The sequence below is a fragment of the Acromyrmex echinatior genome, chromosome 7 (assembly GCF_024713525.1).
Source record: "Acromyrmex echinatior isolate Ae372 chromosome 7, ASM2471352v2, whole genome shotgun sequence".
Classification (NCBI taxonomy): Eukaryota; Metazoa; Arthropoda; class Insecta; order Hymenoptera; family Formicidae; genus Acromyrmex; species Acromyrmex echinatior.
This window is the reverse complement of record NC_141858.1, coordinates 15,598,138-15,625,552: the sequence shown is the minus strand read 5'-3', so window position 1 is coordinate 15,625,552 and position 27,415 is coordinate 15,598,138. Positions and strand designations below refer to the sequence as shown.

Genomic DNA, 27,415 nt, shown 5'->3' with positions numbered 1-27,415 from the left:
TTAAAGAGTATAAAAATGAAATTATTCTACATCTTCATACCTCTTTAATTATATCTTTCCTCCAATAACATATTTACTTTAAATATTTATTAAATATTTATTTTAAAAATTGATTGTCCCTTTGATTTATAAATAATTTATAAATAAAACAAATGATTATACATTCTTATACAATAAATATACAAAAATTGATTTTTACAGAGAAAACATAATGTCTGAATTCTATATTCTTCCTTATTTGTTATTACATTTGCAAGTTTGTTGAAATAATTGCACTGCTATTTCTAACTAATTAGTTATAGTTATATATGTATATATATATATATATATATATATATATATATATATATAATTATAATTAATATCTAATCCTTGTATATTTATACGAATATATAATCATCTTTTTTATTTATAAATCATTCCTTGGGTAGTAAATGAATAATAAATACAGATTATTTATAGCAATGATGATAATAACATGGGGCTGTAATAATAATTATATGATTATATGTGAAATTATTTATATTTACCTAACAACAGATTTGCTGAATTAAAAAAATAATCCTATGTGAATCTAATGCTTTAAAAATATCTGCACCATAACGTATTTTAGTCTATTTGTCAAAAAAGACTTTCAATCTATTCTAATTTAGTTGTCAAAAAGAAACTACTAAAAAGAAACATACCAAAAATCAAAAGGAGATGTAAAATAATATCGATAGAAAATCGGGATAGGATTATTTAGTTTAGGATAAAATAAGATAGGATTATTTTTCAAATGTTTAAGTTCCTGCTTTTTATCTAAGTTTGTGGATTTGTCCAATACAATTTACCATTCTTTTCAAAGTATTATTCGGCTGTGCTTATTTTAATGATAATTCATAATTTATTCATAAATACATTAATATTTCTTTGTAGAACCTATTTTTTAGTTAAAAAGTACAAAATTATATCATCTTTATGATTTGACGCGCAGACGACATCAAAAATAATTTTAATTTTAACCGTGCCTTCCATGAATATCATAATACTTTAATCAAATTTATTCTAATTTTCGTATTTATAGATTTTAGCATTTATGGATTTCATTTCTATTGTATAGTATGTAGATTTAAATAAATGTCGCAATCAATTTTGTGGAAGATATAGTATAAGTTTTGCACACACGAATCACATGTAAAAATCAAAATTAATCTCACTAATCTCGCCACATTAGTTTAACCATAAACAGCGACATAAAATTAAAAATTAGTTTTATTGCAAGTGAGTTATATAAATTAATTATGTAGTATAAATCGACTGTTGGCGCTTAGTGTACAAAGCAATTATTACTTGTAATCATGAATCCAAAGTATTAATTAAATCTCAGCCAAAAATATATAAATCTAATCCAAAAAATGAAAAAATATCAAATGACTAAACCTAATAAAGAATTTTTTTAATGTAGAAAATATAACTTATCTCAGTTACATGACAAAAAATTGTACTATAAAAATATGAGGAAGATAAATGATATTTTGAAAAAAAATTAGTTCATATATTATTGATTATCAATAATATTTGAACTATATTAATTAAGTCATTGATTATCTATTTTTGGCTATCGTATTGTAATATTATTTACGAGTGGCATCTAGTCAGAAAACTCATGGACGACTAACTCGAAAAGTTTCACCGAGAAAGAACTGAAAAGTCGTATACGAAAATAATCACCAGATAATTATGTAGCGTATAATCAACTTGATTTATCTTTTGCAATTTTTAAAATAAATTATTAAAATATGACATTATCAAATATTTTATAATATTTAATAATTAAATAATAATTTAATTTAAAATGATTATATACATTCAAATACATGATAAACATAATACGAAAAAAGGAAAATTAACTTGTTATTTAATATTTATCTAAAATTAACTTTTAATTATTGTCAAAATATAATGTTTAAAAGTTGCTTTTTCGTTGCATAATTACGTTTTATTAAAAAGCGTACTGATTTACTATAATTTACATTGGTTGAGTCGTTTTCTCTCGGTTTACGTAGTAGAGTACGCGATCTCAGTCCATGAGAGGCAGTAATTATAATAACGTGTAACTATACTTAAAATCTAGTCTTTTCAATAAGAAAAATTAAGTAGCTAAAATATAAATAAAATATAAATATAATATTGCACTGTTTATCGAACTCGATAATAATTGATAATACCTAACAAGTAATAAGTAGAGACCCTATATAATCAAAGTCTGGCAGTTGGATGGCTCGGTGACTCAAACCACGAAGTATCAGTGGATCCAGGTTTAATTGTATCCATACCTCACACACATATATGCAGGATTTTTCCTGCGTTAATAAAATATGGAAAACATCGCTCCATCTGAAACAAGCTAAATGCTAGTGAGACTCTGTTTAAGGAGCAATATTGCCCCGCAGTCGATATTACTATCCTGTATTAAGTCCTATTAATTAAGTCAGAGATGGTTAAAAACACGTAAAGGCTTTTAAGACCGAGTCAAAAAAGATGAACTTCGTATAGAAAGAAATACTATTCGTGATTCCTATAAAAGATGTGTCCTCTACTCTCCAAAAAGGATACGCAAAATTTATTGCATGATACCTTTCATACTAGGAAAAACCAAAACAGGGAACTTATTAAAAAAAGAAGATATAGTAGAAAGAATATAGTGTTATGTGTAGTCCAACTTTTCCTCGATTTTGCATAATATTTAAGTATAAGTATTACTTTCTAAGTAAACATAGCTTTCTGAGCAAAAAATACGCACTTTTCTGCAACAATTCATTGTCAAAAGGCTAATGAAATACATTTCAAACAACAGCGATGAATTGAAGAAAAATGTTAGATCAATCACAGACAAAGCTATATTGTGGCAGACTATAGGGTCTTTAGTAAATAGACGAACAAATACGTGGAATAATAAATAATTAAAAAATCTCGCGTATTTAACCGCTTAATATTTATTATACTTGCCATTTCGTATTTAATTTCTCTCTCTATATATATATATACATTTATAGTTGTATTCCTCTAATACGCCTACTTTAATATCTATTCCACGTATTTAATCATCATATTTTCCCCTGGCATTATGCAACGCATCAAGAAGTATTTTATTTAGGCTTTTTAGTTTATTTGATTTTTTATTCGATGTACATTTTATGTTTTAACGAGCGACATTTATGCCATCACTGTTACATCGAATTGTGTAATGAGAATTTAAACTTTCACAAGATAAACGTGATGGGAAATTAGCTTTATTTTTACTTATTTGTTTATTATATCGAAGAATCATACATATATGTATGTTTGTATATCTCAACATATATTTATCTATACTAAAGAGCTTTCTAGCGTAAGGAAATTTGTGAAATATTTATTGCTTTTAGTGTGGTTTAATAATTTTGATAGACCCTAAAGTACGTCGTATATTTAATCACATATTTATTCCGCGTATTTAAGTCCTATTCATAATTTATATCTCTCATCTCAATATTTATGTAATATTTAATCTATTCATTCTGTAATTTTCCATATTTGTACATCTATTTATTTAGTACTTATCATTACAAAATATTATTGTGTATTTGTGTGTGCTTACGTCATGTAACTGATTCAATGTGTGAAATGTATTTTATTATGATAAATTGTCACAAAATATTAAAAACATATTTATATATATATATAAAATCGAAATATGGAAAATATATTTGCATGTATGCTTCTGTTAATTCCGAAATTCATCGTTCGGCTATTATTAGTGCATTATATTGAATTACCTACAGTAAAACGCAGATTATCCAAACAAATTGGAAGACGATCCAATTTAGCCAAAGATTATGTTTACACAGCACCCTTAATCGGATTTAACATCTGTAGTTATGAAACTGACTAATCATAGTTATTCCTGTGAAGAATGGAATGACTGTGATTAGCTAGTTTCATAACTATACGGATGTTATTAAATCCGATTAAGGATAAATGTAATATTATGTAAGAATATATAATGTAATATTGCACATAATGACAGCTGAATTTAGAACAAATTTCTAATAGCGGATTTACATTATATAGGAATAATTAAAAATAACTCAAACTGGATATAACATAATATTATAGATTTCACTATTCAGTTAGACATTTTTATAGAAATAACTATACATTTTCTAAAAAAGATCTTAAAAATATATATTTATAAAATTTCGAAATAATTTGAGTGTATATCAATTGTCCACATCGCTAATTGGCTAATTTAGAATAATATAATTTCATTGATAAAGCAGTTAAAAATTATTAGGAACCGGCCGATGTGAATGATGTGTGCAATTGAACTATTTGCAAGTATGCCGCTTCCAACAAATTTCAATAATCCTTTTTTTCTAATTATCATTTTTAGATCATGTAAAATAAAATTCGAAAACTCAGAATAAACAGAAGATACCGAAAGATACTGAAAGATTTTACATAAGTAAAACATGATATTTACCATAAGGTTGCCCGATGCCTCTCCCAGACCTCCTCTTCTTTTCAGAATTGAGTTGACATTCTCTCACACAGGACACTCGCGAATAATACATTATAATCGCGCGTGAACTAATTATTTAGAAAATGTTTTCACGTCAAACTATACAATTCCATCGAATGAATTTTGAAAAAAGTCTATTAGTCCGATAACTTTAACGGCACTCCCGAAGCAAAAGCCGACGCGACAAACCGACTGCGGTTTGTTCATTTTCAATTAAATCGACAACGAGAATAGCTTCCTCGTCATTGGATTTTTATTCGAGAACGATTTTACTCAAATATCTTAAAAATTTACCTAAATATATCATTCAGATAGATCCAAAAGATCTCTAGATACTTAAAGAAAAACCATTTTTTTTCGTGTATATCCTCCGGGTACTGAGTCCTTCCACGTCAAGGTGAGAAGGAAGATATTATCTGAAAAATTTAATATACCATTATCTATATATATTATGATTAGATTCAATGGAATGAGCTAGAGATTAAAAAGGAGAAATACTTCTTTTATTATGGACAAATAGTTCCAAAGTTACGCTCAATTTTCTATACAGATCGTGTCACAAAAAATGCACGAAAACAAAAAATTAATTAAATTATTACACAAACTATATTAAATGTAAAAGTAGAAATCGCATAAATCGCATCATTTGCATATGAGAATATTAACGTTGCTTTTTTATGATTCGTTTGAAGTTATACTCAAGCGAGATAATAAAACTTTTATGTTAAACAAAAATTATTGTCGTCGTCCGTAATTCTCGCAAAATAGTAATAAATTCTGGTTTCCATCGAGTTTTGATTGCAAATGAATGAACCATACGAAATACCTGTTTTATGATCTACGATTGTCATTTCGTTCCTTTTATGAATAATTAATCGTGCGAGGTAATAATCGTATACCTACCTTGTGAATATTCATAAAGCACAACGTTTATTATATCCAGCATTTGTCGCGATTACGTTTCAAAAAAAAATTTGAAGAAAAGCGGCACGCGACACAACTACCTACCTGCACGAGCCTCGGTAATGGAATAACTGCGCGGTATGACTATACGTAAGTATATATGACGCGCCGCCTACTTGCCCTTCCGCGGCAAAACAAATTCCAAGGACGCGCGCCGACCGTCTAACTGGCGAAATATTAACGCATATATTACGAGATAAGTAAAATAATCTATTCGTTATATTTTTTATATTCTTCGATAAATAGCTGAAGCTTGCATTTTGAAATCAACACTTCGTATTGGCTGTCGCAACAAATTTGCGATCGGCTTGCAACTAATGTAGAACCGACTTAAGTTGTACGTTATACGTGAAAGCTTGTGCGTAGGGAGATAAGAATTTCAACCTATCAGAAATAATGTATTGTGGAATACACAGTTTCTGATAAGTTGAAATTCTTATTCTCTGTTCCCTGTTCCTTTTATTGTGCGGAGTTCCTTACTTACGTCTACAATTTAAGTCTAAATAAGTGTTACGACAATTCTTATGCCAGACCCTTCCATTCCACCATAATCACCAAGAGAGCCGTATGATAGGTGATGTGCTGGTGCGAGCTGCCTGGTACCTTGTTTGTGTAATCACGCTTTATGTGCGTTTGCGCGTTTTCTATCGTATCTTTCTATCCGTTGACGCTGACGAACACTGATCTGACGATGATCGAGGTCGATAAGATATTATATTTGAGAAGATATTTGACACTCATCATCCGCTCGCAGCTGCATTTGTCGCGATGCGGGATAACTAGTCGTTCGCCGCAATATGGAGGTTATGTTCTCGAATACGTGCATCCTCGGAATCCGCGATCCGGCATTTACATCGCAGCGGAAAGGACATACAGTACAACGGTGCCGCAATCATCACCGTCTGACATCATTGATCATAAATTGATGTCATTTTGCGACGATGTTAAAAAAGGCCAAGTTTCGGTAAATGGTTTGAAAGAGGTTATCAGTCTGTGCAGTAAGAACGACTATCAATTGCCTCATGATATTGGCGTTTTGTTGCTCAAATGCTGCGGCAATCTACTACACGAATTAGAGACAGCGGAAAGGAATCATCTAGCGAGCCAGGTAAGGCATAATTTGTTTTTTAATACCTAGAAATACAATTGTGAGTATATTGTCCCAGATAGCGAAATCTGCCAAGAACACGTATTTCAAACTGTGTTGCATATTATGTTAGTAAAAGTGTAGCTGAACACAATCCATTGTTTTTCTGATATTAGTAAAAATGTATTAGAAAATGAGCACGCAAAGGCTCTGCATTATAACATTATGATGACAAGGCATGTTCCATTCCTGTTCCATTTATGTTGTTATATTATGATTGACAAGTCTTAATTTATAAAGTTTATGATTGACAAAAAATTAAGCTTAAAGAGGATGTTGCAAGGTGGATAGGATTCTGTTAAAAAATCATGATCAAATTTACTGGCAACTACTGACATATAGCTAGCATTGCCTAAAGTATTATATAGACAAAAAAAGAAATATAATATACGGTACCTATATATTCTAATTGAAACAAAAAAAGATCAATCAAATAAGTTATTTTTATTTGTAGGTATGGAATTTGGCAAAGAAGAATGATGGAGCAATCACTTTGGAATATTATAACACTTTGCTAGGTGTTAATGAAGAGAATTCTTTGTCTGTGAATCCCAAGAAGTTTTTAGCAGACATGAGTGTGGAGCCAGACGAAAATACTTATCGCTTGCTATTGAATACAGCCATAAAGACGAATAATAGTGAACACCTCTGGGATATCTTATCTGTTACAAAGGATAAGAGTGTAACCATCTACGAGGAGGCGGTCAATGTGTTAATACAGACTTATATGACAGAGAACAATATCGCCAAAGTCGAGCAAATGATAACACAAATACGGGAGGCTAAACTACCCTCAACCAAGGCATATACCGAGCTGGCATGTGGATACGCGAGAATTGGTGATATTCCGAATCTAATCAAGATATTAAACGAAGAGCCACAGAACAGCGCGAATCTTTTGAGGATAATAAAGATTTTGAGCATATCCAACAATAGCAGGCATATCCCAGTTATTTTGAATTTTCTAATGACCTCTGTACCGGCGCTTCGGACTGAGATCTCCAAGACGATCATAGAACTGATACGTGCCAATCAAGTTGCGGATGCTCACACTATCATAAATTGTATCGCGATGAACGATGCGATGAAGGAGATTGTGCCGAGTTTTGTAAATAGTTTCATGAATGAATTAATAATATTAAACGCACCGATTGGCGATATCATTAAGTACGCAGACGACTTTGTTGAATCCGGTTGCAACCAACAAGCATTATTCGATGTAGCGGAGATTGGTTTGAAGTTGGGTAGAGAGAAATTGTGCTTTGCGATATTCCAGGTGATGAAACGTAAGAATATAGAGATACGATCGCATTATTATTGGCCTTTACTGGTAAAAGCGTATAATAACAAGGGGGAGGCTGAGATATATTCACTCGTGAAATCTATGATGGACGCTGATTTAAAAATAGATTCCGATACTCTGATTGATTACGTATATCCATATGTAAATACTACGAATCCGACTATCACTTTACAGAAATTATTACTGAATAACGTACCGAGTGTTATCTCATTTACGCCTTTATTGTCTTTTCTGCTGCAACAAAATCGGCTGCAGGATATAATGCCACTGTGCATGTCCCATGTACACAACAAGGTATACTATAAGGAACTGATGAAACCGCTAGTACGCGCTTATATCGCCACTAAAGACTTCAAAAATTGTATTACTTTACTGACGGCATTTCCACAAGGTCAAGATTTTGTCGGTGTGTTCTTGAAATCATTGATAAAAGTCGATTATCCAATTTATATAGAGGATCTACAATTTCTCCTGGAAGAATTAAAAACACGTAAGGTAAAGATATCACAAATGGATGCAACCATTCTCAAGAACAGACTAAAAGAAAATGAAAATTTTAATCTCACTCCAAAGGTGGTGAATCTAATAGAAAATTTAGTTGATCCTTCTATAATATATATGCAGGTCATGTCACAATCGAAGTACATGAATGCTAAAGAATTAACATGTTATTTAGTGGAATTGAAGAGTTCCAATGATCCCGCCTACAAATTTAGTATTAATAATATTTTAAAGAAATTGCTGATATTATATTGTTTAGAGAACGATTTGAAAAAGGTTGAAGAAATAAAACAAGAATATGATGCGTGCCAGTATGAATGGACGCTTAGCATGAAGTTGATTTTATTTGAATTGTATCTCAAGAACAACAAATTGAATGAGGCTGAAGCATTGCTACCCGAATTGCAAATTACATCTAATGAATTCCAGATGAACAAAATCAAAATCGTAATGTACGCCACCGCATTGGTGAAGGAAAATAAACTCACAAAGGCTTTTGATATTATCGAAACTCTCAACACCATTCATTTTAAAGCGAACGCGCAGGCACATTGTTGTACACTTCTGCAAGTTCTAGCACAGAGTCAGTATTACAAGCATACGGAGGATATGTTAAATTTGCTTCTAAAAAAAAATTACTGTCAAGTAACCACGGAGTTGCTAAAACCACTGATAGCAATACCATTAAAAGAGAACAATATCTTAGAAGCCGTGAATGTATTTGAAAAATGCGCGCAAAAATTTAACAAGATACCTTTTGTATTGGAAATATTGACAGAATTGTTGGAGCAAAAATACAATTCAAAATTGCAAAATGCGAATGACTGGATAGAAAAAATGTATAATATAATAAGTACTACTTATTCCATTCAAATAGCAAACACGACACTGGCGATAGCATTAGCAACATTGAACGAAACAGAGAAACTACAAACTTTATTACAGGTAACTGAAACATTTTTTAATGTGTGTGTGTGTGTGTGTGTGGGGGGGGGGGGGCATTTAGTTTATATTTCTGATTTGCAATTTAATTACAGAACCGGTTTAATCTTACATGATATTCTGAATTTGCATAATAGTTAATTAATTTTATTGGTTTCATTTCTTTTCATCAAATCTTTCTAATCTTTCTATTATAGGATCGCCAACTCTCCATGAATTGCCTTATGTACTATCTTAGTAACCCAGAAAGTAACAGAAGTATAGATGGCTTGCAAAATATTCTTAAAGTAACCAATGCAGATCATATAGATCAAAATGTGCTATGTGAAGCGCTCCTTTCTACTTACGGTAAGCTATATTCTTTCTATATTTTAAAGTTTAGTGACGTGTAAATGCCAGTATGAGCCAACACAGGATATTGGTGTGTGATACGATTAATTCTTTTTTATTAATCAAAAGTGGTAAACGTTTCGACCCTTGCTTCGGGTCTTCTTAGTACATAAAATAGTGATGAACAATAGTTAGCCGCAGGATCACATTACGAAGTCTGTGTCCAATATTACCCGGAGATGTACCGAAGCGAAGATCGAAACCATTTTTGATTAATAAAGAATTGATCATATCAATATCCTGTGTTGGCCCATACTAGCATTTACATCACTAGATTTATTCTATTATTATTACTTTTGTTTTAAAGTTTATATAAACGATCCTAATGTAGACGTTTGATATTTACATTTGCAGATAAAATGGGAGACTGCAACCGTGCTTTAGAACTGTGGGAAATTATGTACACAAAGAATATCAAGCCTACCAAACAGTTCAAGAAGAGTTTTATTCAATTTTTATTGTCAAATAAAATTCCGCTTCCTCAAAATTAGACAGAATAGAAATGAAATAAACATTAGTGATTACTAATTAGCGAGTTTAAATATTAAAACTTTGGATCATTCACCACTACTATTTCAGATTGTAACATTGGAAGTGAGAAAACACAAAAATTTGTGTAAAATATATATTCAAATAGAGATATTTTTTTTTAAGATACTTGCAATCGAGAGAATAGATTTTTAAGATATATCAAGAACTATCTTATTTCGAGAAAAAATTAAATCATATTTCTATATATTATTAATTATAATTATATGATCGTGAACATAGCTTTTTTTTATTATGCATAATTAATTTCCAGATTAATTACGGGAATCTTAAAGACAATTAAATCATATTAAAAACAATTCTTACATAGATTTACATGCCATGATGAAGCATGCCACATATACACTTAAATTTTTGTATACCAATTACATTTTAATTAGGCTGCGTTCAGATATTCACTCATGGTGGGAGGATTACATGGGGTACGGTCAACGCGATGCTACAAATGCTTTAAAGCAATTTTTGATTGGTCAATTTGTAAAATTCTTTTTTCTAATTGATCAATCAAACGCTTCAAAGCATTTGTAGTGAGATTTTGACCGCAGCTATGGTATGCTCAGTTTGATCAAACCACGCCTACTTTTGCTCCGCGTTGCGTCTCTAAGTGCGCCATCTACCAATTGTGAAACGCGAAACATGGGACTGTATTCCGTTTAGTCTGTTTTTATATTAAAATCATTTTAAATATAATGTCTTAAGATGTTAATACATCCTCGGATTGACTTAAGACGGTTTTAAATGTAAGAATCGACTATGAATACCTGTTTCGCGTCATGAAGTTGGTACTGAAGCTTTCCTCGTGCAAGATTTTCAGCATTAACAATAGACATCTAATGGCTGTCGCGCACAAAACGCAATAATGTTTGCCGCGCGACGCAGTAACCAATAGGTGCATTCAGAACAACCGTTCACTGAACGCTTTCTCATTTGATTGGTCTATATTTTTAATTCTAACGGAATATGCCAATCAGATGCAAGAGCGGTTGTAGTACTGAATGCACCTAATAAGAGTTGCTTTCAAAATGAGATTATGAACTGTGATAACTTTTTACAAAAGTAAACAAATAGTGATATCATTAATCTGAGTATAAAATACTCAGCTCAAGACTTCAGAATCAATTTTATTTGTGTGTAAATGGAAAGCAACTAATGTTACCGCGTTGCATTTTGCTGCGCAGCAAGCGTTTCCGCGTCTAGTGTGCAAAAGTTACATTTAATACAAAAATTTTACAGCTTTAATTTTATGAAAATAAGATTAAAAACTTAAAAACGAAAGATTTATGTTGATCTGCAAATTAGATATATACAAGTGCTAAAAACGAATTAGAATGGTATAAACAAAGTAATAATCACGTCTAGCAGTAGATGCTTGAAATGGCGTTGCAATATGTTAAATAAGAACAGATGTATGCATTTGAGTCAGACAGAACAATAATATAAAAAATTAAAGCTGTCACTATTATCGACTTTTTTATTTGGAATTAAAAAAATGTTTAATTATCGACATCAAGTTCACTCCAGCATCCCCTTAATTAATGAAACAAAAAGGAATTGTTTTCGATATATTAAAATAAATCAGTTCTATCAATTGTGAATGTTCTTTTATTGCAACACCTATTTTGATTTTCATATATTTTGTAAGAATTTTTATTGTGTATTTTTTCTCGCTTCTGACATCATAATCAGAGAGTAATGAATAAACAGGAATTTTAAGGACAATACGCGTCGGGGATAACGATAATCCAAAGATACATAAAGTAGCCAGATGATAGGAATTAAAATAAACTTAGCAATCTGTATAATAAAGTATGAAAAAATAAAATTTTTAATTCCGAGAATTTCTATCTTATTTTTTACTACTATTCATATTTACTTTTGAATAAATACTATATTAGAAGATGAATGTAGAAAAATAATATTAATTATATAGATATAGTGTAAAACATATTATCTAATAAAGAGATTTGAGATTCTCTCGGAGTAGCGCTCCATAATTGTTAATTAGTTCAAAAGCTTTTTCTTTGACTGGTTCATAATTAACGCGCTCCTTTTCTTTAGCTATGAATTCCTCGATTTTTTTATTATCTTCTTTCAATTTTTCTAATTTATCATCTAGATTACTGATCTCCGGATAAATCGCATATTTCTCCATTCGCTCTTTAAGTTCGTTATATTCCATATGCAGTGACTTGAGCTCGTCCTCGTAGATTGACTCTTCGGACACCAGTCCTTCTCGTTCAGTAATTAATTCGTCCCGTTCGAGTTCATTTCGTGTTTTTAAGCCATCCAGATCCTCTAGGACAATTAATTCGCTCTGTTGTTTCTTCAGCTTCTCTTTCATCAACTTGGATTCTAGCTGCAGCTTCTCCTCTAAAATCCTTAGTCTGTTGAATGTTTGTTGCATAGTTGCATAATCTTTCTTTAGCTCTTCAAAGTCATCATCGCGATGCACGGTTTCGTAATCATTATATGAAAATTTATCACGTAAAATAGCTGTTTCTTCAGCTTCCGTGAGATACTCGTTGTTCTCTACAGCGTTCGCCATGGTCTCTAGCTTGTCAACAATCTCCTGCTCGAGTTTTTCCAGTTTCTCCATTTCCTCTTGTTTGTTCTGTTCATACGTGGACATAAACTCCTCCATCATCTCCTCACGCTTACGCAATTCCTGATATTTGGTTTGCTTCTCTGATTGATTATCCTCCATGTCAGTTTCCAGCTGTTCCAATTGTTGCTCGAGTTCTGCCACCTTTTTCTCCTTCTCAGCTATTTGCGCCTCTGTCGCAGCAATGTCGGTATTGTCACGCTTGATTTTCTGTAACAGTTGCTCTTTCTCATCTTCTGGTGATAATTTTTTGCGTTCTTCCTCCCGTAGCTTGTCCCGCTTTTCCTCTGCCTCGATAATTCTCACTTGCAGTTTCACCGCCTCTTGCTTTAATGGAGAGAGAGCGATCTGTTCCTCCAAACGCGCTTGCTCTTTTGATAGTTGGTCCAATTCGCGCTGCATTTGCTGTGCTTGTTCCTGCAATTCTGTTTTCTGTCGGAATAGATTATCGTATTTTTCTTTTGTAGGTAGATCCATACTCTCAATGATATGTTCGGTCCTTTTTCTCTCATTCTCGATATCCTTTTCTGTCATATGCAGTTTTTGTTCCATCTGCTTCCGTTGCTCGAACATTCGCTCAACTTCTGCCGTCCTATGTTCATTCATCAGCGCCAGTTCTTTAGCCTCCTCTTCGATCACCTCTTTGCTCACATCCAGAGTCATTTTATCCACAACAAGATTATAATCCGCTAATTCAGCCTGTAGATTCGTCAACTCTGCGGCAAGGCTCTTGGCTCTCTTATCATAATGCAAGAAAGTAGCTTTTTCCTTGTTCTGCACTTCAATGTCCTTCATTATTGTTCCGATTTCTTGCATCAGTTCTCTTATTTTCAGCTGCAGTAGACCCTCATAGTATCTCTTGTCTTGAATCTGCCTGAAAATTTGAAAAATTACTTGAAAAATTAATAAAATATATACAAATATACTAACAGCGAGATTACGTAACACCATTACCTCGTCATCGGCAGACCTCTGGTGGTACCCGGTCGTATGCCTGCTATTCCATGCTGAGTAATCGGTCTATCCAACACACTGACGTTGAACTGTTTAGCAGTTGTTAGTCCTGTGCCAGAACGACTCAATCCCGAGCCTATCCTGAATCCACCTGGACCCGCAGTTGGTGCACGATTCGACAAAAGAGATGCCGATGGTGGTCTCGCAAGAGCAAGGCGTCCTGGTGTTGCTGAACGATACGTAGCCGAATTGACATACTCCGATGATTCATCCTTATGTCCACGTCGAGACCTTGGTCGTTCGAACTTGTTTTGAGGTCTCACGAAACCCGTCGGCGGCCTATCGATTTTATTCGAGGTAATAGGCACATCCTCCTGGTTTTGTCGCCACCGAGTAACCAACTGTTCTCCGATTTTACCGGAATCGTTTTTTTCGGAATCCATTTCTCGAAAAAGAGATTCTCTCTTGGATTAGAACGTTAGACGTTAATCGCAAGTTAATTGTAAATTAAATGTTAAATAAGAGATGTCTGATCACTGAAAATACAGCTATTGACAACGCATCATCTACGTATAGTATATATTAATGACAGTAATGATAAATTATCACGATATGGGCAACAAACCACAACGAACACGACGAACCCAATGTTTTGTTCATTGTAGTCATAGAAACTGGTACGTATAGTTCATTGGATTTAGTAACGGCTTATAATTGTGTAGAATTATGCAAAACTGTATTGTGTTTTTACTAATAATAATGAATTCTTTTAGCAATTTAATTTTTATATAATCTATTTTGAAATAATATTCTTGGAACGAAAGAGGAAAAATTGATTTATACAAGTAAAAGAAAGATGATACGAGAAAGATAATATTTCTTTGTAAAGAATCTCGCTCATTATTTTGCACTCTTCGTAATTGATAAGTATACCTATATACTCATTGTATTCCATTTTGTAAATAATAACAGAACTATCAAAAATCATATAATTAATATGTAGGGTGTTTCTTAAATAGTAGACATTAATCATATAGCACTCATAGCAGACATTAATCATATATTCTTGATTAAAAATTGAATCAAAGTCCCCTACAATTTTTCCGCAATAATACGAACGAAATAATAATTTCTAAAGATTGCCGAATAAGCGATTGCTGAATCATATATAGTGCTATTCCTGACAAAAAACCGAATCGAAAAAGTCCTCTATCGTTTTGAAACTTTCTGAAAATTTGAAAAATTAATAAAATATGTACAAATGTACCAACAGCGAGAATTCGTAATAGTTAATGGTTAAGCAACCGGATATGCGCTCATATTTGGCAATATTTGTAAAAATTACAAAAAGATAAAAGATTTTTTGAGTCAAAACAACGGCAATTATGTAGAAAAAGAGTATAAGATGTGTACTTTGAAAAACAATAAAAATTTTCTGTAAATATATAGGAGAAAGTTATCTACATCGTACCTCTTAACATTTAAATAAAATTATAACAAAAATATCAAAGAAATCCAAATATTTCTGTACTTTCATCAAACTTTGATTCATTGGCAATAAAACAAAACAACATTTTTGGAAAAATAAACATGGAATTACTGTTTAAATTAAGATTTTGAAAAAGATTTTTAACTTTTGATAGTACGATTTAAAGACTGGATTATTAAATTATATTATTGAGTTCCCAAATCATATTTCTAATAAATAATCATCAATTTTTAGAAAAAAATCTAAATTTTTGTTGAATTCAACAAATAATTCTATAAATAATTTTTAGCAAGTTAAAAAGATTCAATACAAATATACTTTTTCTTATATATTTTTACAAATATCAAAATATAGTAATTACAAAATTATTATTCAATCTTAACATGTTATCTTAGATGTAATTTAAAGACTAGTGACAAGTATTATTCAATTACTCAATTTTAGTACATTATCTTAAATGTAGGTACTTACAACATAAAGACCAGCAACAAATATACACGCAAAAGCTGATCAAAAATCCATGAAATATATATGTGAATCTCTCTTTGTAGTAAGATTGAAACATTCTATATATTAAATATGATACAGAATATTAATTAAAGCAAGACCTTTGATTTGCTCACTGCTTTGGCTTATTTTTTCTTCTAATTGTTGATAATTACAATAAAAGCTCCGTCATTATTTTATTTTGAGTCAAAACGTTTTAAAGCTTTGTAATTAATCAAATAAATGATTTTCACACTTTTATATTGTTTTAACGTTTCATTTTTTCTAAAATATCTAACATTTTCTCAAATGAATTAAGTAATCGATGATGTAATTCTAAGTTTTCTTTATGACGCCTCTCAATAGCTTCTTCCGAAATCTTTCGTCCATTTCGAAGATCTTCCATATATTCTTCTATAGTAGACATTTGTCGAGATTTTTCTAAATAAAACAAATAATCATATAATGTTATTAATTAGTGTTATCCAGAATTTGAGATTGAAATAATTGAATAAATTTATATGTAATGAGCTTGGTGTGTTAAACAAGTTGATAGAGAACTATTGAGAACGGAAGGATTTCTTTCAATTTATATTTTTTATAAGCTGTCAGCATCAAAGCTCCTCAGCATTAGAAATGAACTCTATCATATTTTATTCTATAAGATTTATTATCATATTTTATTCTACAATATTTTTAGAAAACTATAAAATATGCATCTGACTTTTCAGAATAATATCTATACAAATTTATTGTAATTTTACTATACAAAATGAAATTGTTACTAATATAATATTTAAGTAAGACATTCCATCGATAAAATAAGAAATAAAGTTTATAAGATTCTATTGTTTTTTTTTTTTTATAAATTGGACAAGTTAGAATGTATATATGAAAAATACGAATGAAATTTGCGGAAGAAGGTACAAACGAGGTATAGAAAAGGTACGAAAACGGTGCGAAGAGATGCAAAAGTGCAAAAGTGATACAAAAGTTGTACAGAAAAAGTGCGAAAGTATTGCAGAAGTGACAAAAAAGACATAGAAGAGGCATGGATGAAGAAGTGTGGAAGAGTGCGAAAGAGATGAAAATGATGTGGAAGAGGTAGAAGAAATGCTGGAGAGGTGCACGAGTGGTACGGAAAAAAATGTTTTCGACAGCATATAGTAAATTCACCATAAAAATTTATACGAGGAATTGAATAATACTTGAATGCCACATTGTCTAAACAAGCATATGATTATAGCTTAGGGTTAGCGTGTTAGGATATCACTCTATAGGTCTTAGGTTCAAATCCTGTTGATATTCTATATGCATTTTCAAAAAATGTATATTCCTGTTTACAAAGTCCAATAGAATCAGATAAGAAAAAGCTCTATCCGAATGAATCATGTTTTTGGTTGTAAATTTCAGATTACTCATCTGAAATATTTGATAGATTTTCTGTACATTTTCGTTTTTATCATATGGCTTAGATATGTTTTTAATTAATTTCTATTTGGTAAAAATTGATTAAAGAATGATAAAAATGTATCAAAAATATTTTAGATAAATAATCTGAAATTTATGAATCTAAAACACGATTTAATCTCATAGAGTTTTTCCCCTATCCGATTCCATCGGTTTTTAAGCAAGGATTCATGCCTATTACCTTAATTGCTGTTTCTCTTGTCCCTGTCGTCTAATGTAACATACTACGAACAGATAACTACGAAGTGAAAAATAGGAAAGGAAATAGGCATGAACTTACTATGAACCAGCGTTTTGTCTTCGAAAGTACCTAGACTAGATGTACTGCATTCAGAATGTGCTTTACGTTTTTTTTCAATCGATGATACTGTTATTAGTGGTGATGTACATGATTTTGAATGAAGTAATTCATCCATATTCTAAAAAAAAGATTCATTTAAGTTATGTTTTTTGTAGGAATATTAAAAAATAATTATAAACTTTTCTAATAATCCAATTATTGATTGATAACTATCATCATAGATTCAGATACAAAGTTAAAAAATTTCTTTTCATCTTAATGTTTTTAGATAGCTATTAGACTGTATTGAATATTAACTTACAGAAAAATATGGCCATACTGTAGATCTAGGTTTTTTATTGCTTTCTTTAATACCATTATAAGTTCGTTTCAAACCAGTAAACTTAGACAAACATTGCAATCCAGTTACATTATATCCATGTTTTTTTATTTTATCTGCAATTAATGACCATATCTTCTTGTGTGACATCTTTCCATTGATAAAATCTTCTTGTCGTAAATTATATTCTTCGATCAATAAAAGAATCGCTTTATGAGGCCATTTAAAAACTATAAATACAAATTTTTGTTTAATTCAGACATTACACTTGTTATATAAAAAAATACCTATTGTTAAAAATACCTCCAACATTGTCACTATGGTCACTATGTAAAGACTCTGCATGATTTATTTCACTTATGCTGTTATCTAAATAAAAACAATCATAATCAGAAAATCCATATAAAATATTATCTTTATGCATCAAGTGTACTAAAAAAACTATTACTTAAAGAAATTACATTAAACTTATCCTATTTATTATATTTCACCTAGTTTAGTTTTGTAGTTATAAAAAAAAACACAAGAATTTAAAAATAAGAAAAAATAAAATTTAAAAACACAAAAATTAGAAAATATTCCCTTGAATCTATAAAGCGCATATTGCGCGTGATGGACCATTTTTTCTTTAACATTCAGTAAATAATAAGGTGAAATAATACATCACGCGCATCATGCATAATCGTGCGCTCTTCGGTCATCATTAACCGATAATTCTGGAAAATGACAACAATGATAACCTTAAATATTTTGCAATAATTCCGAAAAAAACACTAAAAAATGAATAAATTTACCTGCTCCTAAACATTTTGCTTCTTCTTCAGTCAATAAAATAGTATAAATTTCATCGTTTTCTATATTTTTAAGAAAAATAGTTTTTTTCATTTCGTCAGAATCCATATTTTCAGCTGCTTTTATGTTTTCATATGCTTTTACACGTTCCTATGGATACAGTCAACGCGATACTTTGAAGCGTTTTTTAATTGGTCAGTTTGTAAAATTCTTTCTTTTAATTGGTGCATCAAATAGTCTTCAAAGCATTTGTAGCGAGACTTTGACTACAGTCTTTGAATTCTTTGAAACGTAAGCGCTCACGCTTCAGCAGGGTTACCAACTTTTGAAGAAAATTTTCCTACACGAGCATGTTGGGTATCAATCCTGAAACTTTATTCCTAGGATGGAAAGTGAAAAGTGAAAATTTTAACCATTTTGAAGATAATGGAGAAATTTTTTACTTTTTATTTTTTATCCTAGAAAAAAAGTTTCGTGATTGATACCCTCAAATCCTATCAAAATCTACTAAATAGTTCTGCGAGTAGCATTCAAATTATAGCGTTTCGACCATACAAACAACATGGAAAATGCTACAGTTTATGTAACGCATACTATAGTATTTCCTAACGCTATACTATAGTTTTTCGTATGCGATACTTTTCAAGAATAGAGGCCCCGATTTGCTTCCATTTGGGTTGGACAATGTTCTACTATTGGTTGATGTTACATATTCCACTAATAGGAGAACATACAATGTCATTAATCGAACTTAGATTGGTACAAACCCGCTCGGGTCGAATACGCTATAGAACTCTAGTCTAATCCAAAATCCTGCTCGATAAGCAATGACAACTGACAGCGTGCCATCCATTTTTTCTATCAGTGAGTTGGCAAGACTGCGTGGGAATGACTCACCTTTCTTATTCTACAATTCACCATGCCCGTGACGCGGCCGTCTCCTACTCTCCTCCTCCCCTCCTCGTCCCGTTTGTTTACGCACGAGATCGCGTCGTGTCGCGTGCGTGCGTGCGTGTTGCGACTTGCGACTCTACGGTGATTGCTCGTGCAATACCGTCAATACCGTGCCGTATCGCGTCATAACGTATCGCGATAACGGCATGCCCAGCAAGAAGAAAAAATACAACGCTCGTTTTCCAGCGGTAAGCGAATCCTCTCCGTTTTATCCTCCCCATTCCGTCCGGTCCCATTCCGTTACGGAACGCGCGTCGATGACGCGAAGAAACGGGAAGAGAAAGAGAGTGAACGTGGATTCCGAATCTGGAGTCTGCTCGTCGTCTCGACTCGCGTCTCCGATGCCTATTACCGCAATGGAAAAACGTGCTTTGCTTTTTTATGAATGTCGCGATCCGCTAATCAGACATATATCAGCGACATAACCTAAATCCCGCATGTTTGTTGTCAGGGTCGTATCAAGAAGATCATGCAGACAGATGAGGAGGTTGGAAAGGTCGCTCAGGCGGTGCCAATCATAATCTATATCCTTTTCCTATAACTTTCTCTCTCTCTCTCTCTCTCTCTCTCTCTTTGTGTATTTTGTACCTTGGCTGTGACAGTGTTTGTATCCATATGTCAAAGCCATCAAAGGTAATGCTATATAACATTGTATGATATAATGGGTAAAACAGAAATATCAAAAAGAGACAATTAGTTGACAGAGTGGTTGCTAGAAAAGGAAAAAAAAGAGGTCTTTTATCTCGACAGATTTTGAATTTTAGCAATATCCTGAAGCATTCTGATATTTTTCTCATATCGTCGTCAGTTTTCAAAAGTGGGATTAGATTTGCTTAAGTGACAAGAAGACTAGAAAGAGAATTATGTTAACTAAAACATGTGTAAGATGTAATAAAATACATTGTTGACAGAAGGAAATCAGAGAACCTGAAGGTTTTGAAATGAAAAGCCATTAGTGATATAATAAACATTATTAGGCTGGCCTAACCGCAAAATGTATGGGCCAAACACAGAAATATCACAGAAAAGCTGTTGTGGCTTAGTTGCAGAATAATTCTCCAAGAAACTCAAGAAAGGCCTAGATTGGAGTACCCTGACTTAAAGAATACTTTGATTTCTTGTATTGTCTATAATATTCTTTATGTTTGAGGGTATTTTGTTTTGGAGGATATATTGTTTAATAAATAACAGTTCATTTATTTTCTTTCTCTCATAAGCATGAATTTTCATAGATTTGAGATAACAATAGAGAATATATTAGCTTTATTTACCATGTTTGTCAGAGTTGGATTATTCCTTAATGGAGCTTACCTAGGACTTTAGAACTATTTGTGCACTCCTTATTAACCAAGACCATGCAGATCACGAGTGCCAAAAACGCCAAGACTCTAAGTCCGTCTCATATGTGAGTAAACAGCAACATTGTTGTCCAGACCTGTCAAAGTTTGTCCTATCGCTCATTTACTGCAGTAATAACTCAACAATTATTTTTTAATTATTTGCAAAGGAAAGAAAACTTTTATTTTTCTACAATCAATTATTATAACAAAATTACATTTAAAAATAATATAAATTTTAATGAATTCAAACTCACTGTTTTGGAAAACTTTTTATCGATCGATTTTCATTTATTTTTTTAAGTTTTTGTTATTGTAGAAAATGGATGTTATATTCATGATGCTGTATTTCTAAAATATTGTTCACAATGCATACAATACAATGAATGTTTCTCTATTGTATTCATAGTCAGGCCCTATATTTAAGACTTCCTTAAGTTTATCTTCAGATGCTCTAAGAATTACTTTATTGGCTATTGAGCATCTTTAAGGAAACCTTAAGTATAAAGTCTGACTATGAATACGGATAATGTGTCTGTATTCTTTTACGAATAATATGTATATCTCTTGGATCCGTATTCATAGTCGTAGATCGATCCACGATTGATCCTCATTTCAGTAGGGGTTTATTCTGTAACTTTTTAACAACAATTTTACTAGGCTAGAGATGTTGTTGCACAGGTATTTTACATGGTGAAAAAGCTGCGCAACGATAATATAATGATACCGAACTGCCGTTAAAAGTTACAGAGTAGGCCCACAGGCAAGTTTGAGCCAAAGTTTGAACCAATCAGATTTATTAAAATGTGATTAGAGAAGCATTTTTCAAATGAAAGTCTGAAATCTAGTTCAAATTGGATGTCAGTTGAATCACGACTATGAATACGACCCTTGGTGAGCTGATGAAAAAACTATTTTAATCACAAATAACTTGGATAAGTAAAAGAATTTTGCATAGCATCTGCTGTAGCTTATTGTTTGTAGGAAACAGTGTATCCTATCGGAAAGCCGATTCGACTTTCTTAAAGATCTAGTGAAATCTCTACCTGATATATCGGGACCTGATGACGAAGTACCTATGTCACCAGAAACATCGCAAAGCAATACGCCAAATACAGCCACTGCGTGTTCGACGATGATGCAGCATTTCGATCCATTAGAGTGAGTCTCTGTGTTTGATTTGCCCGTATAAGAATTTTTTCAACAGTCAAGATTCGTATTTCTCTAGATATCAAAAGTATCTGGGATTACCAGTTAGCACCGAAATGAATGTAAACCACAAGAGCACAAGAGATAACGGATCGAGCATAATTCCAAGCAATTTGAATCCCGCTAATCAAAGGGCCGCGACGACAGTGGGTGGGCACTCGCAAATTCCGGAATTCCACATGTCTGTACCTACGGCCTTCCAAATTAGTCGACCAAATTTTTATACGGAGCTTAACCCGAGTGTGAGCGATCAGCCAACGTCAAACTTTGCTCGCACCGCCAATATTGACGAGGATTACGACACATAGTAATCCGTTCGCGAAATCTAGGATGTTAAAAAACTTGTCTTGTTGAACGTCTTGACGCACGAATTATGTATTGAAATACGGTAGAAAAACCGCGTATACACGCAGAAGTATCTTTCAATTGCTCACATCACTTGTAAATTAATATCGTTTAATGCTTTCAAATTGAAACAAATTGAGACAATTTCTTATTTGGTCACACATTTATTATAAATAGAATATCCTAGAGTTATAATTGGAATTATTTATCTCATTTTTTTTATCTATGTTTATCTATGTTAAGATTTAAATAAAAGGAGAAAACTGTCGCAAATAAATGTCCCTCATTAAATCATTGTTTACAGATATATATATTAGCTCTATAAAGCTAGCAGAGCCAAATCAGCAGGCTCAAATCGGACCTATCAGAATTTTTAGTACTCATTTTGTACTAAATTGTACCATTAATGATAATTTTGTACCATGTGTCATTTCGAAAAAAATTGTGACGCTGCTGACTTAATATTAAGCTGGCAGAAAAAATTGAAAATACAAAAAAATATATCAGAAATCAATACGATTGAATTTGTACTCCCAAAAACAATTCTATATTATGTATCATTTCCAAGAAAACAGTAACGCTGTTTTAATATTTAAGTTAGTAGGAAATAAAACAATAAAAAAACAACACAAAAATTAACACATGAATTTGTACTAATTTGTACATATCATTGAAAGTAAGTTAATATTTTATATGTTTTCTCCTTAAATGGCTATTAGTTTATACAATATTTATAATCTATGAAGCATCACGTCAAATCGAATACCTTTGAAACGTCATTTTATTTTTTTTTAAATTTGCTAATATATATATTTTACAAATAAAAATATGAGATGTGTTTCACGAAAAAAATGTGAGATTTTTTGTGAAGTTATTGACGCAAATTGCATAAATTTATAATAAACATCGTTTATGCGAACAAATTATTACATCATCGAAATCATTAGTCATATAAAAAAATAGTACCAAAAAATACAAAATTTTCCGAGATTAAAAGTCCGATTTTAAAAATCTTGACATAAAATGCCTTATTTGTAAGTATATATTAATAAAGGAAATTAACATTTTAAGGAAAAAACATGTAAAATATTAACTTATTTTCAATGGTACAAATTAATACAAATTCAATTGTGTTAATTTTTGCTCTTGTGTTTTTTTTTGTAGTCCTGCCAGCTTAAATCTTAAATTAGCAGCACCACAGTTTTTTTGGAAATGATACATAATATAGAATTGTTTTTGGCAATACAAAATAGTACAAATTCAATCGTATTGATTTCTGATATTATTTTTCCTTTTTCTTTTATTTTGAATTGGTCTTGCCAGCTTTAATATTAAGCTAGCATCGCTACGATTTTTTTCGAAATGGCACAAAATTATCATTAATGGTACAAATTAGTACAAAATAAGTACTAAAAATTCCGATAAGTCCAATTTGATTCTGCTGATTTGATGCTGCTAGTTTTATATAGCTATACGTTAGCTTTTTCCATGCCATTATAAAATTACGTAAAATATTTGATTATCACGTCAAATTTAGCGTTTCTAATAATTAAAGTAACATTTATTTATAAGTTGTATGTGTTTATAAGTTGTGTGTGTATGTATAATATAATATACAATATCTTTTTGCAACTATATTATTATTTCATGTCGATTTGTACTTTAAGATATCTATATTTATTTTATATATCTTACTTTTTTTTTCAAGATATATTTTCAATAATTCGATAGGTAATAAGTGAAAGACAGAGAATTATAACGCATATATCTGTCGATAGCTTTGTAAAATTGTCAAAATTATTAAGAGAATACACGATAAAAAATCGTGAGAAGTGGCACGAACTAAATCCCAGTTTAAATTTTACGCTCTGCTAAAACTAATTGTTTTATCAATTTTCCTTAAGTTGGTTTTGCCAACTCTCTTGAAGATCGATTATTCTACCTTTGAATAAACTACTTATAATCAGTGGTGTTTTTAAAGTTGCTAAAGATTCAGTGTAAAGATAAAGTTGAGAGGAGCATTATTAATTCAAGACAATTCATACAGCATAGATCTGTAATATTGCAACAAAAAATTCATAAATATTTACTACGCACCGGAGTCTACAGGAGCCCGCAGATCCTGAAGCTTACGAGGACTCGTCGGTGCGTCGCACCAGTTGCATCGATGTTAAGAACGCCCCTGCTTATTATTTATTTAATAAAAGAAATAAGGGAAGAAAGAGACCGAAAGCGAGAGAACAAGTAAGCTGAGATTTATCGAATGGTGAAACAACCCAATCTGAAATTGGTTCAATTTCATCAATTTTAAAAGAGCATGAAATTGGATTAATTTGCGCTAATTCTTAACGCATAACTTTTTAGCGATAAATACTCTCCTAAAAGATGATTTTTGAGAGATTTTCGGAAGACATGTATTTTCTAATTGTTGCTTAATCTCTGATCATTTTAGAAATATAGATAAATTCATACAAATAAATAGACATCATGTGCAATCCGAATTGAAATAACATTGTATATTTGCATAAGAATTTGTTTAAATGATATGTTGAAACTCGTTGTCAAAAGCTGGACTTAAACATTGTAGTATATATATATAAGTAAACATTTTATGTAATCTTAACTAAAATTGTGAAATCATTGTCTTTGATGAATTGTAATTATTTATGTGAACACAATCATGCTGTTAATCATAAAGCATGTTTACATGAAGAAACGTAACAAAAAACGAAAATTACGATGATTAATTTTTCAAGTGTATTTCAGTCGATACGTCATATAATTTCAACGTGATATATTTTTTATTTATAATCTTATTATATACGTTATCGTTTTCTTACATGTATTTTTTTACAATTTTGTAACTTCACAACATATGCGATGTTATATGTTGAAAAGAGTCGTAGAAGATTATTAAGAGAATGTTTGAAACGATATCTTTTATGCTTAATGAAACAAATAAACTAAATACGTGTTATGTATGCATGCTTACAAAATCATCAATTTTGATTCATATACGCGAAGATCAAGTATTATGTAAAACCGATTGATTATACAGTTGACAACATGTTCATTTACATTATTTTTCGAGTGTACCTTGTCTTTTTTTTCAGCTCGTTACATGTGAAATAAAGACTTTGTATTTAAATATTCTTTTATTGAAACGAAACTATAGTTGACCTGCGGACTCTGTGTATAAATCTCGTGCGTATCTTATATCTCATTGCAAGCAAAAAGTCTGGACTTCTTTTTTTAAGAATAAATTTAAAAAATAAATTCAACAGTTTATACATGTATTATTCTATACATATACAAAGTAGGCCATCGAAATAGATTAAATAACTCATACAAAAATGATGTTTCGAAAAAACGCAAAAATAGCTCGATTTTTATTGGGAGGACATTTAACGTATCCTTCTTTTATTTTTTCCTAAGCGGAGTGCCAATGCTTCAAAAAAATTCAAATGGGAAGAGGAGATCAATGATACAGCATTAGAAACGTCTTTCAATTCCCTATATTCTTACATTTTATTTTTTAAATTCGATCAATTCGAAAGAGATTTTAGGAGATAGAGGATGTTAAATCTAAAATAAACAAATCTTTATATCTTCAAACTTTTTTTTCACGTATCGAATCAGTCCATTAATCAATCGTAAAGGGTGTTTAAAAACATACCATCGTGTATAAGATGAATATTGACAATTGATATGTACCATCTTAAAATTTGAATTTTGCAGTATTGAGATAAGTTAATCGCTTTTTGCACAGTAATCTCATTTATTTATAATACTCGTTGTATATTTTAAAGATCGATCAATATAGTTTTGCATCCAACCGTTCAAATGGTATGGAATTGCTTTAGAAAGTAATTGGTATTCTCATGTAAATTTATGTCTGATTTACGCATACGAAGTAAAGTACTGATTTACTCATCAAGACTAAGAGATTAGTCGAAATATTCAAGATATATATACAGGGTGTCCGATAAGTTTTGACAAAGCGCTCGTATTTAGATAAAGCGGACTAAATTAAGTCGAAAAGTCCTCTACTATTTTACAATTTTCGTAACAGTGAACGAGATATTAATTTCTAAAAATTGACGAACAAGTGGAGTAAAATCAACTCATAAACAACTTTAAGATTTCATAATTTTTTATGAAATATCTTAGAGATATTTTTCAGCGAATTTTAAAGATATCTTAAAGTTATTTTACGTGTCAAATTTAGATATTCTGCTTATTATAGGTGACTAAAAAAAAAAAAAAATTGCGAAAATTGCAAAGTGATAGAGGATTTTTCGATTCAGTTTGGTCCATTCTATCTACACACGAGCACTTATCAAAACTTACCGAACATACTCTGTATATAAATATTTTATCGACTAACAGCACTAACTTCTATATATAGCATGGCAATATAGCTGGTTTTTTACTATTTTCATATTTATTTATTTGTTATTGGGATTTTGTGATTGCGAAAATAGTTCAAGACCGGTCTGTGAGAAAGATATAAGGTTTTGCGAGGATACGAATGATCCCAGATTTAAGATTTTCTGGTCCCCCGAGAAAAAGGTGAGTATCTTCGAAATTGAATGATAAATTTTATAATCTCTATAAATTTCATCTCGAATTTTTCATTCAGAAGTTATTTAGGTAAATAAGAGTATGAATATTAAGAAAGGGTATGAGCCAAAATAAACAAATTTAATGTACGTGATTAAGATACAAATAAAAATAAAATGACTACATTAAAATAAGAAACGTTGCAACTCCGATCGGGTCATTATCAATGTCATATATATATAAAACGATTGAATAC

General features: G+C 31.2%; 4 protein-coding genes and 1 long non-coding RNA gene across 9 annotated transcripts; 3 read left to right on the top strand and 2 right to left on the bottom strand.

Annotated features, from left to right (window-relative positions):
- Positions 1-5,970: 5,970 nt before the first annotated feature.
- bsf (bicoid stability factor) lies at positions 5,971-10,317 on the top strand. The gene is given in 5 exon segments (XM_011069555.2): positions 5,971-6,614; positions 7,108-9,402; positions 9,597-9,747; positions 10,144-10,269; positions 10,272-10,317. Coding segments are annotated over 5 exon segments (3,084 nt in total). The 5' UTR covers positions 5,971-6,131; the 3' UTR covers positions 10,301-10,317.
- A 1,600-nt stretch (positions 10,318-11,917) lies between these two features.
- On the bottom strand, positions 11,918-14,556 carry LOC105154194 (intraflagellar transport protein 74 homolog). The gene is made up of 2 exons (XM_011069554.2): positions 13,895-14,556; positions 11,918-13,814 (listed from the first exon to the last, which is right to left on the bottom strand). Exons 1-2 carry the CDS (start codon positions 14,335-14,337, stop codon positions 12,290-12,292), a joined length of 1,968 nt encoding a protein of 655 aa, XP_011067856.1. The 5' UTR covers positions 14,338-14,556; the 3' UTR covers positions 11,918-12,289.
- LOC147909247 (uncharacterized) lies at positions 14,433-15,146 on the top strand. Its single transcript, XR_015545786.1, has 2 exons — positions 14,433-14,571; positions 14,668-15,146. It is a non-coding gene; the product is annotated as an uncharacterized LOC147909247 (long non-coding RNA).
- LOC105154193 (uncharacterized) lies at positions 14,938-19,571 on the bottom strand. 5 transcript variants are annotated; one of them, XM_087408206.1, is made up of 6 exons: positions 18,754-19,571; positions 18,421-18,675; positions 18,247-18,328; positions 17,942-18,189; positions 17,620-17,758; positions 14,938-16,310 (listed from the first exon to the last, which is right to left on the bottom strand). In XM_087408206.1, exons 3-6 carry the CDS (start codon positions 18,302-18,304, stop codon positions 16,138-16,140), a joined length of 618 nt encoding a protein of 205 aa, XP_087264332.1. In that variant the 5' UTR covers positions 18,305-18,328; positions 18,421-18,675; positions 18,754-19,571; the 3' UTR covers positions 14,938-16,137. The 5 variants fall into 5 exon arrangements, with proteins under 5 accessions (XP_087264332.1, XP_087264331.1, XP_011067855.1 ...); XM_087408205.1 differs by lacking the exon at positions 18,421-18,675; XM_011069553.2 differs by lacking the exon at positions 18,421-18,675 and having other exon boundaries at positions 17,650-17,758; positions 18,263-18,328.
- A 148-nt stretch (positions 19,572-19,719) lies between these two features.
- NC2alpha (negative cofactor 2 alpha) lies at positions 19,720-25,744 on the top strand. Its single transcript, XM_011069551.2, has 5 exons — positions 19,720-19,893; positions 20,157-20,229; positions 21,017-21,110; positions 22,027-22,203; positions 22,271-25,744. The coding sequence occupies exons 1-5, from the start codon at positions 19,852-19,854 to the stop codon at positions 22,557-22,559; spliced, it is 675 nt and encodes a 224-aa protein (XP_011067853.1). The 5' UTR covers positions 19,720-19,851; the 3' UTR covers positions 22,560-25,744.
- Positions 25,745-27,415: the final 1,671 nt, after the last annotated feature.

Coding starts and splice junctions, on each gene's coding strand:
- LOC105154194 (XM_011069554.2), bottom strand. CDS start 14,337: ATGGATTCCGAAAAAAACGATTCCGGTAAAATCGGAGAACAGTTGGTT. Junction 13,815..13,894: donor AGAGGTCTGCCGATGACGAG/GTAATGGTGTTA, acceptor TCAAATTTTCAG/GCAGATTCAAGACAAGAGAT.
- LOC105154193 (XM_011069552.2), bottom strand. CDS start 18,859: ATGGATTCTGACGAAATGAAAAAAACTATTTTTCTTAAAAATATAGAA. Junction 18,329..18,753: donor AGCAAAATGTTTAGGAGCAG/GTAAATTTATTC, acceptor GTTTTTATTTAG/ATAACAGCATAAGTGAAATA. Junction 18,190..18,262: donor CCATAGTGACAATGTTGGAG/GTATTTTTAACA, acceptor TTGTATTTATAG/TTTTTAAATGGCCTCATAAA.
- NC2alpha (XM_011069551.2), top strand. CDS start 19,852: ATGCCCAGCAAGAAGAAAAAATACAACGCTCGTTTTCCAGCG. Junction 19,894..20,156: donor ACAACGCTCGTTTTCCAGCG/GTAAGCGAATCC, acceptor GTTTGTTGTCAG/GGTCGTATCAAGAAGATCAT. Junction 22,204..22,270: donor CAGCATTTCGATCCATTAGA/GTGAGTCTCTGT, acceptor GTATTTCTCTAG/ATATCAAAAGTATCTGGGAT.